Source organism: Epinephelus moara, chromosome 11 (genome assembly GCF_006386435.1).
Source record: "Epinephelus moara isolate mb chromosome 11, YSFRI_EMoa_1.0, whole genome shotgun sequence".
In the NCBI taxonomy this organism is placed as follows: domain Eukaryota; kingdom Metazoa; phylum Chordata; class Actinopteri; order Perciformes; family Serranidae; genus Epinephelus; species Epinephelus moara.
In genome coordinates this window covers 37,010,336-37,020,959 of record NC_065516.1, presented here as the reverse complement: position 1 = coordinate 37,020,959, position 10,624 = coordinate 37,010,336, and the positions used below count along the sequence as shown (strand labels likewise).

The following is a 10,624-nucleotide window of genomic DNA, read 5'->3' as shown; positions in this document are numbered from 1 at the left end:
TAAAATGAGTAGAGTGACTTTGTCATTGTGTTATTGTGGATCATCATAATGTCAGCCTTCTACAGACATCATCCAAATGTCACCACAACATTCATACACCTATTCATGTCAACACTGATTAATTAACATGCTGCTGATCATTAGAGGATCAATACTGTATTGATCCTTTTAATCCTTTAACAACTAACAGTGGGCATTTTCTACACTTTCTTTAACAAACACAAGTCTTTAAAAACCACAGAGACATTTTGTCCTCAACATGTAACAGTATTTGGTCCTCACAGAGACTAAACTCCTAAACTTGAGGACCAAATGGGAGCAGGAGCTGGAATGTACTTTTGAAGACAGTAGATGTAAATCAATATGTGAGGAAGCACTATCCTTCTCATAGAACAGCCGCCATAAGCTTTTACAGTTCAACATTATCCACAGAACCTATTTGACCCCACAAAGACTCCATAGGATCAATGAATCCATTTCACATCTTTGCCCTCCATGTAAAACAGAGACAGGTAACCTCATTCGCATCTTCTGGAAATGTCATAAATTCAGACTTTATTGGGGATCAATATTGGAGATTCTTAAAGAGATGATTGGCTTTGAGATCTCCTCTTCACCTAAACGAGCCTGACTAGGCAACATATCTGATATCCCTCTCTCCAAAAGAAACAAGCTTCAGTTGATCAAACTGGCCATGATGGCTGCTAATAAATGTATTGCTCTATGATGGAAAAGTGCAGATCCTCCCCCTGTCTCCATGTGGCTCAAAGAAATGTCCTCGTACATGACATCAGAAAAAATCATGTTCAATCTCAAAAGAAAACCACATTTCTCTGATAAATGCTGCTCTGCTTTTAGGAGCTACATGGGAAATATTTCACAGTCTGTTGTGGGTTGATGACCAGATATGTTTGACTAATGCACACGTGCATCTGTGTAGACATGTGGAGTTGAATCTCTGTGTACTAATGTGTGTAAATGTTGTGTTTATTTCACACACAGTTGGTCCTGTGTGATTATTACTTTATTTGATTCTATTCTATTGTTTAATCTTTGATATTCCACTTCTGTGTTTTCTCCTGTAAACTGCTGTGTTTGAGAAAGATTCAATAAATCAACTGTTAATTAAAGAAACACAAGTCTTTTGTGACTGCAGACTACATTTATACAAGAATCATGAAAATATGAACAAAAGTTCATTTACAACTTTATAGATAGAAGTTATGTTTGTACATCAATTAGGTTCAGTTGTTAAACATGTAAGATCTACAACAGTAACAGAGTCAGTGAACTGACCTCAGAGTCTTCAGTCTACAGTGTGGACTCTTCAGAAAATCATACAGCAGCTTCACTCCTGAATCCTGCAGCTTGTTGTAGCTCAGGTCCAGCACTGTCAGATGGGAGGGGTTGGACTTCAGAGCTGAGGCCAGATAAACACAGCTGATCTTTGACAAACTGCAGCGGGTTAATCTGAGAAAAGAATAAATGATGAAGATAAAACTCCATTAATGATCCAATCAGATGTGTTCAGGGTTTAAATGTGTAGCTCAACATTACTATGTCCTAATCAATGAGCTTTTCCATAAAATGAGTAGAGTGACTTTGTCATTGTGTTATTGTGGATCATCACAATGTCAGCCTTCTACAGACATCATCCAAATGTCACCACAACATTCATACACCTATTCATGTCAACACTGATTAATAACATGCTGCTGATCATTAGAGGATCAATACTGTATTGATCCTTTAAATCCTTTAACAACTAACAGTGGACATTTTCTACACTTTCTTTAACAAACACAAGTCTTTAAAAACCACAGAGACATTTTGTCCTCAAAGCTCTTTATCCTTGGAATTTATTAAAATTATCATTATTATTAATTCATGATAATTAATAATTATTTATTTAATTAATTGTATACTACTACTCTGGGTGCCGCTTGCCCCTTTTCACCTGGCCCAAACCTGTGTTTCCTGGCTTCAACCAAAGTCAGCAGTCAGTGCCAAAGTTCTCAAAGCCATAGCTGACAGCTTCAAGTGTCTTAATTTGATTAACCAACACTGTATTGAGGTCATCACCTGTGCACATTCATGGCGTTCTTGTAGTCCCGTCAGTAAGGCTCTTGAAAATTCACTTTTTACTTTAATTTTAGGCACTTATAGTGAGCTACGTCTTGGTCAGTGTTCATTTTAAAGTCTATCTTTTAACTAGTGGATAGCATCTAGTCATCGGCTTCCTGGATTCCAAGTTTTATTTCACTGAAGACAACTCCTGCCGGCTGCTAGCACCGGCTTGTTTTTAGCCTTGGAGGCTAACTGGCTTCAAAAGGACTAATATCCCACGGGACGTAAACTGAGGTCTCTCCACTTGTTGGACCCGTGTCGGTAAATTTTGCTGCTTGCTAACCTACCCCCCACCTGATTAAGCTATACACCTGATCAACGCAGTAGGCTCCAACTAAGGAGCCCTTGCGTGTAAGTAACATCAGCTGCCCCAGTCTTCCTTGCTATCACCGATCAGGTGGCAATCACTGCTTCCTACACATAGATCTGTGTACTGTCAGCTGTTCTTTCTCTCTCCCGAGCATGCTTCCACTCACACTGGCGGAGCCTGAACTGTCCGGCCTGAGATCAGAGCTACGCTCCACTGAGGGCCTCCTGGATGATGTCCTACAGCGGCAATCCCTGCTCCTCTCCCGGATGGAAGCACTGCAGCTGGACGCCCCCAGCTCGGCTGCTCTTCCAGGCAAATCAGACGATCATTCTCCCTTCTGGGCGACCGCTGGCAGGAAGGGGAGACAGGTCTCTCTCTCCTTATTTACTCCGGACTCTGAAGATGATGACGATGATTGCATCCTGTTGTCCAAATTCTTCACTCCATTGGAGAAGCTAACTGAGCAAACAGCCACCTGCTCACAGGCCGCTCTGGAGCAGCCAGCGCTGCCAACCTCTCACAACAGAAAGTGGCGCACTCCTCCAACCAGTCCACTGATGTCCAAGGAAAAATGATCCTGGCCTTCTCTCCCGGCCCTGCAGTCCTCTTTCCCCCGGCCAAACGTGGAGTCAGTCTACTCAAAAATTGGCGATGACGTCATCTGCGCAGGTTTCTCTACTACTCCAGATGACCCGGTCATCACCCATCCATCCCTGCCGTCTAAATTAGCAGTCTATGACAACGGCTGTAAAAATCAAACTCCTGAAATTCTTATAATCGGTGACTCCATCATTAGAAATGTGCATCTTCCAGGTTCCATCACGTACTGCCTCTCTGGTGGAAAAACTACTGATTTCTTAGAGCTGATTCCGTCCATTATCGATCTCCATCCCACAGCTCAAACTGTTGTCCTACACACAGGCAAAAATGACGTAATGTCCAGACAATCCTTTAAACTTCAGCATGATCTGGAATCACTGGTCAACACAGTGGAAAGCCTCTGGAAAATCTGCGTTTTGTCTGGCCCAATACCCACCATGTTAAAAAGCTCAGAACGCTTCAGCTGCCTCTTTGGTTTACATTGCTGGATGCAAAACTTTGCAACTGTCACTGGGCTAGGCTTCATAAACAACTTTGACTATTTTTGGACAGAGCGTAACCTATTTAAACCAGATGGGTTACACCTGAACAGGATGGGAACTGAAAGGTTGATGCGCAACTTTATAAATTTCATCGCCTTCAGTTTAAAATGATGCTCTTTCCAGCAAGACCCCGCCCAGTCCATGATCCCCTCATCTCACAGCCCTGTCCTTGACAGTGCGGGTCTTGTTGCTGTTGTTGCTGCTGTGGATGCTATTCCAGCTGAGAGCTCCCCCTACTGGCTTTTCTTGTCACTAACCCCCTCAGCTGCTGGCCTCCTAGTCAAAACTATTGCTCCAACTGTAGGTACCCCACACTCTCCTGCAATAACTAAAGAGCCCTTAAATATTCCAACACTGATTAAACCCAGACTCTACAAACCAAAAAGCATTCCTTCAAATCCACAAAATCTGAGATACATCAAACCAACTACTAAAGATGTTCAGCCTGCCAAGTGTGCCTTGCTCAATATAAGGTCAGTATCAGGGAAAACGTTCTTATTAAATGACTACATTACCTCCTCGGGCTTAGACTTCTTGTTCTTAACTGAAACGTGGCTTCGGCCTGGTGAATTTAGTCAGTTGATTGAATTATGCCCACCTAATTTCAAATCGCTTTCAAATCCGAGAATTGATGGCCATGGAGGTCTGGCCGCAACTTTTAACAATAAATTTAAGTGCAGCGCCATTGCTAGAGCACAGCATCCTCATAGAGAGACTAAGGTTGTGGGCTGGAATCACTGGCACTGCATTGGATTGGTTCACCTCATAGGCGTTTCTAGCCCATTTTTGGGGGTGCTGAAGCACCCCTAAATTGAATCCCAGCACCCCTAAAATTTGAGAGATTTTTTTCAATTATTTTTTTTTTACTGTATGTCCCTTTTTAACAAGCTAGAAAAGTATCAAAACCATACAGTACTTGGTTGAAACGTGATATTTTAACAACAAAAATACAGCAGCGCCCCCCTTGCCTCAAAAATGGTTTGATCCACCCCATCCCTCCCACCTTTCCCTGACTCGGGCTCTGAGCGCTCTATCTGCACAGAGCAATGCGCTGCCTTCCAGAGTGGGTGATATGCAGTGGTGGTGTAAGTACCTGGCTTAAACCACGATATGTGGCACATTTCCTAACTCCTACCACTCAATACCAACTCATTATTATCATACCAACACATTATTATCATTACCAGTCCTCATTTTTGCTGCATTTAATCGTAGGTCACTGTTTATGTTGTTAGGTAGGAGTTTGCTGACGTTTTTTCTAGCTAGGAAACGTTACAGGTGGTCAGTACCACTGTCCTCTGTTTGAATTGGAATGAGAGAAGCTAGCTGTTGTGTCATGTGCATGTGCTGACATTAAAGCCAAGGTGCTACTGACTAGCTAACTGACTGGATGCCCATTAACAATTTTAACTCCTATTGTGTGTGTGTGTGTGTGTGTGTGTGTGTGTGTGTGTGCGTGCGTTCGTATGCGCATGTGCATGTGCATGTGCATGTGTGTACATTGAGGAGCTGCTCTATCAAAATGAGTTGTCTTCCCCCAGAAATTAGGGTTACGATATGTTTCTTTTATAATTCCAATCCATTATTCTTTTGCTGTAAAATGTACAAAACAGTGAAATTTATCTTGCCTGGCCGGGCAGCTCTCTGAGTGCTCAGCACCCCTAAACCTCTGATCCTAGAATCGCACCTGGTTCACCTCATACCTGGAAAATAGGAAATTTTTTGTGTCTATTCAGGACTTAAATTCAAATACAGCAGACATCACCTGTGGACTACCCCAAGGATCCATTCTGGGACCAACTTTATTTTCTTTATATATGTTACCCTTTGGACATATCATTCGGCAATACAACATCTCTTTCCACTGTTACGCAGATGATACACAGTTATACCTCTCATTAAAGCCGCATGAACTAAACAATTTCACCACACTGACCTCCTGCTTATAAAGTGTCAAGGACTGGATGGCAGCTAACTTTCTTCAATTCAACAGTAGCAAAACTGAGGTCTTGATCTTGGGCCCAGAATGTCATAAACAACAGATACAGTCTTCTCTTGGTTCACTCAGTAACAATGTTAAACCGGTTGCAAAGAACCTTAGTGTAATTTTCGACAGTAACTTATCCTTTGAACACCACATCAGAAAGACAACTCAAGTTTGTTTCTATCAGTTAAGAAATATTTCAAAGATCAGACACATGCTCAGTTACGACACAGAAAAAGTTATTCACGCTTTTATATCATCACGCCTGGATTATTGTAACTCGCTCTTTACCTGATTAAATTCTGATTCAGTTTCACAACTATAGCTTATTCAGAATTCAGCAGCTAGATTATTAACCGAATCAAGAAGGTCATGTCATATCACACCAATCTTAGCATCTTTGCACTGGCTGCCCGTTAATTTTAGAATTCAGTTCAAAATTCTATTAATCACCCATAAGGCAATTCATGGTCTGGTCCCAGAATATATAAAAGAACTCCTAACGCGGTACTCACCAGCCAGACCTTTGAGATCAGAGGAGCAAAATTTATTAATGGTTCCTCACTCGAGATTAAAAACAAAGGGTGACCGTGTTTTCTCTGTGATGGCCCCTCGCTTATGGAACAGTCTTCCCCTCTCTATAAGATCAACAGATTCCATCACAACGTTCAAAAGCCTTCTCAAAACTCACTTCTACACTATGGCCTACAGTTAATCACATATTATGTTTCATGGTTTTTATTGTTTTATTGTCTTTTGTGTTTGCTTGTTTTGTTTTTTTCTTGCTTGCTTGTTTGTTTTATTTTTGAAAGCACTTTGTGCATGGCTTGAAAAATGATTTATAAATAAATTATTATTATTATTATATAAATGTACCCCCCCCCCCCCCCCTTTTTTTGTTTTTTCTCTGCACTGTGTCCGATGTATTTCTTGACTTTTATTAGATTATTTTTCACTGACAACTCAGTGTGCTTCCTGTTCTTTTTTTTGTTTTGTTTTGTTTTTTTACTTTTTATTTAGTGCTCATTTTTTCAGTTAACAGAACATTCCCTGACAGGATCTCTTAATAAGAAAAAGACAATAAAAAAATAAATAATATTTCCATTTACATATATACGTACACACACACCACAGCAGGTTCAGTTACATAGGAACACAAGAATGGCATTTTTTAATGATACACCATTATAATACCGTCATTTACCACAACCTGAATCTATTCAATTAGATTACCAAATATAGCGTGACTTGAGTCCACCTTTGTTTAAAAGTGTCCATTTTCAGTTGCAGACTTGCTGTCATACGCTCCATCGCATAAACCACCTCAAGTCTCTGTGTCCACTGGGTTATAGTTAGTGGTTTTGCGTCTTTGTCATTTATCTTTTGTTGTATTTTTCCTGTATATTTTCAGTTTAGCCCTGCTGTTTTTCTCCTGAAGTTGAGGGGAGGTCTGTTTGTATAAGCCTGTGGCTTCTTGACCTCTGCTGATACATTTCTTAATTATTTCTTTTTTACTATTTAGATTTAAAGCAGTTTTACGTGTGTGCAAATAAAGAAATAAAATTAAATATACATGTCACAGTATTTGGTCCTCAGAGACTAAACTCCTAAACTTGAGGACCAAATGGGAGCAGGAGCTGGAATGTACTTTTGAAGATAGTAGATGTGAATCAATATGTGAGGAAGCACTATCCTTCTCATAGAACAGCCGCCATAAGCTTTTACAGTTCAACATTATCCACAGAACCTATTTGACCCCACAAAGACTCCATAGGATCAATGAATTCATTTCACATCTTTGCCCTCCATGTAAAACAGAGACAGGTAACCTTATTCACATCTTCTGGAAATGTCATAAATTCAGACTTTATTGGGGATCAATATTGGAGATTCTTAAAGAGATGATTGGCTTTGAGATCTCCTGTTCACCTAAACTAGCCTGACTAGGCAACATATCTGATATCCCTCTCTCCAAAAGAAACAAGCTTCAGTTGATCAAACTGGCCATGATGGCTGCTAATAAATGTATTGCTGTATGATGGAAAAGTGCAGATCCTCCCCCTGTCTCCATGTGGCTCAAAGAAATGTCCTCGTACATGACATCAGAAAAAATCATGTTCAATCTCAAAAGAAAACCACATCTCTCTGATAAATGCTGCTCTGCTTTTAGGAGCTACATGGGAAATATTTCACAGTCTGTTGGGGGTTGATGACCAGATATGTTTGACTAATGCACACACGTGCATCTGTGTAGACATGTGGAGTTGAATCTCTGTGTACTAATGTGTGTAAATGTTGTGTTTATTTCACACACAGTTGGTCCTGTGTGATTATTACTTTATTTGATTCTATTCTATTGTTTAATCTTTGATATTCCACTTCTGTGTTTTCTCCTGTAAACTGCTGTGTTTGAGAAAGATTCAATAAATCAACTGTTAATTAAAGAAACACAAGTCTTTTGTGACTGCAGACTACATTTATACAAGAAACATGAAAATATGAACAAAAAGTTCATTTACAACTTTATAGATAGAAGTTATGTTTGTACATCAATTAGGTTCAATTGTTAAACATGTGAGATCTACAACAGTAACAGAGAGTCAGTGAACTGACCTCAGAATCTTCAGTCTACAGTGTGGACTCTCCAGAAAATCACACAGCAGCTTCACTCCTGAATCCTGCAGCTTGTTGTAGCTCAGGTCCAGCTCTGTCAGATGGGAGGGGTTGGACTTCAGAGCTGAGGCCAGAGAAACACAGCTGATCTCTGACAAACTGCAGCGGGTTAATCTGAGAAAAGAATAAATGATGAAGATAAAACTCCATTAATAATCCAATCAGATGTGTTCAGGGTTTAAATGTGTAGCTCAACATCACTATGTCCTAATCAATGAGCTTTTCCCTAAAATGAGTAGAGTGACTTTGTCATTGTGTTATTGTGGATCATCATAATGTCAGCCTTCTACAGACATCATCCAAATGTCACCACAACATTCATACACCTATTCATGTCAACACTGATTAATAACATGCTGCTGATCATTAGAGGATCAATACTGTATTGAATCTTTAAATCCTTTAACAACTAACAGTGGACATTTTCTACACTTTCTTTAACTAACACAAGTCTTTAAAAAACACAGAGACATTTTGTCCTCAAAGCTCTTTATCCTTGGAATTTATTAAAATTATTATTATAATTAATTCATGATGTCTAATTATTTATTTAATTGTATATAAATTCCCCCCCCCCCCCCCCCCCTTTTCTTTTTTCTCTGCACTGTGTCAGATGTATTTCTTGACTTTTATTAGATTATTTTTCACTGACAACTCAGTGTGCTTCCTGTTGTTGATTCGATACAGTGTAGGAACGATACGATTTGATACGATTCTACGGTTAACATTTGTTGATGTAGACATTAATCATACATTATAAAATAAAGAAGCCAATTTTATAAAAGTGACATTCTTACAGTATTTTCAAATTTGTAAAAGACTACATCCCCAAGCATTGTTGCTGTATGGCACTGGCAAAAATAAAATAAAAAGTCAAACAATAACAAAATCACATGTCAAATGTATTTTTTTTTAGACATGGCCCAAAAAAAGACTTGCTGAATGAACATCATTTTGTTGGATGGGATCAATATAAAAATGAGAAGAAGTTTTAAACTTTAAGTGAAGTGAACTTTAAGTAAAATTTAAGTGTTTTAAACCTACTTGTTGTGTTGTTTTTATGGTATTGTCTGTGTTTTTGTATGTATCTTATATGGACTTGAGTCTGGAATAAAGTTTACCATAACGCTGTACAATATAAACATAAAGCAGAATAAAATAATAACATGCAATGTAGGGGCAGAATCTGACATCTCCTGTTATTAGTTGATATCATGGACTGTGATGACTAGCAGCTTATCACTGACAGCATGTCAGACTATTTCTCTGTGTTTGCTACACTCTGTGTTTGTCATTTATAAAAAGATAAATCACTTTTCTATAATACATCAATGATATTTCAGTGGAATAAATTACTTATTGACTTATTCATACTTCAAAAACAGCATCAATAAGTGATTAACATAGGGAGGATCAAAATAAAATAAATAAATAAAATAAAAATCAACCAGCCACCCTCCTCCCCTGACAAGTAAAGAACAGTCCCTTCATAAGTAAAGAACAGTCCCTAAAGTACGGTGAGGTTTGTGGGCCGTGAATGGCTCGTTTCTCCACTAACACGCCACATACCTGTGTGCTGCTACAGCTCGGCTGTTCAGGTATTTCTGGGCAGTCATGACACCGGCGAAGACTTCTTGGACCGGGCTTCTCGGTCGCCGATAAGCCATTATCTTGCGCCGCGGAGCACTATGGCCGCCGTATTTGACAGGAATACGTATTTCTGTCTGTGGCTGTGACCCCCGTTCAACCCACAACTGACAGGATTCGCCTTTAGTTTCTGCTGCGGCTTGGCTGCTCCCTGGTTTATCCAACCAGCATTAGCTTCTGTTCCTCATATCCACCGGTCAAGCTGGCGCTGCTGTTTACATCCATTATCATTGTCAGTAATGCCTGCTATGAAGCATGCCGCCAGCTCTCGCGTTGTTTTAGAGATGCAAACTGTTAAAGTCAGTCAACCGATTGCTAGTCTTGCACAACATTCATACACCTATTCATGTCAACACTGATTAATAACATGCTGCTGATCATTAGAGGATCAATATCAAATCAGACATGTTGGACTACAAACTCTTCATTCTTTCATTTATTACATGAGCTTCTTCTTCCTGGATTTGGGAGCTCAGTAGGTTTATGTCATTTAAAGAAGAGCTCCACATTTGTTCCAGTGTGTCTTCAAACAACAGCCACATGTCATATGTACATTAACAGAGTTATTGGTGGACAAAAGTTAGATGGAGTTAATTGTTTAACTTAGGTTCAGGAGCAGGACCACGCCTCAACCACTCCCCTAATCACCTGACTAACGTGTATATATACCAGCACAGCGCTACCACAGGCCTGTCAGATCTCTCGAACATTGGCGACCCTACCTATCTTAAGCCAGTGTGT

At 39.7% G+C, this 10,624-nt stretch overlaps 1 protein-coding gene across 1 annotated transcript; it reads right to left on the bottom strand.

Annotated features, from left to right (window-relative positions):
- Positions 1-1,283: 1,283 nt before the first annotated feature.
- LOC126397545 (NACHT, LRR and PYD domains-containing protein 12-like) lies at positions 1,284-10,624 on the bottom strand. Its single transcript, XM_050056402.1, has 3 exons — positions 9,806-10,624; positions 8,177-8,350; positions 1,284-1,470 (listed from the first exon to the last, which is right to left on the bottom strand). The coding sequence occupies exons 1-3, from the start codon at positions 9,901-9,903 to the stop codon at positions 1,284-1,286; spliced, it is 459 nt and encodes a 152-aa protein (XP_049912359.1). The 5' UTR covers positions 9,904-10,624.

Bases quoted from the DNA above. Each gene is read 5' to 3' on its own strand.
- LOC126397545 (XM_050056402.1), bottom strand. From the start codon at position 9,903: ATGGCTTATCGGCGACCGAGAAGCCCGGTCCAAGAAGTCTTCGCCGGT. The intron at 8,351-9,805 runs GTATGTGGCGTG...TTCTTTTCTCAG, and splicing joins CGAGCTGTAGCAGCACACAG to ATTAACCCGCTGCAGTTTGT. The intron at 1,471-8,176 runs GTCAGTTCACTG...TTCTTTTCTCAG, and splicing joins TGTAGACTGAAGATTCTGAG to ATTAACCCGCTGCAGTTTGT.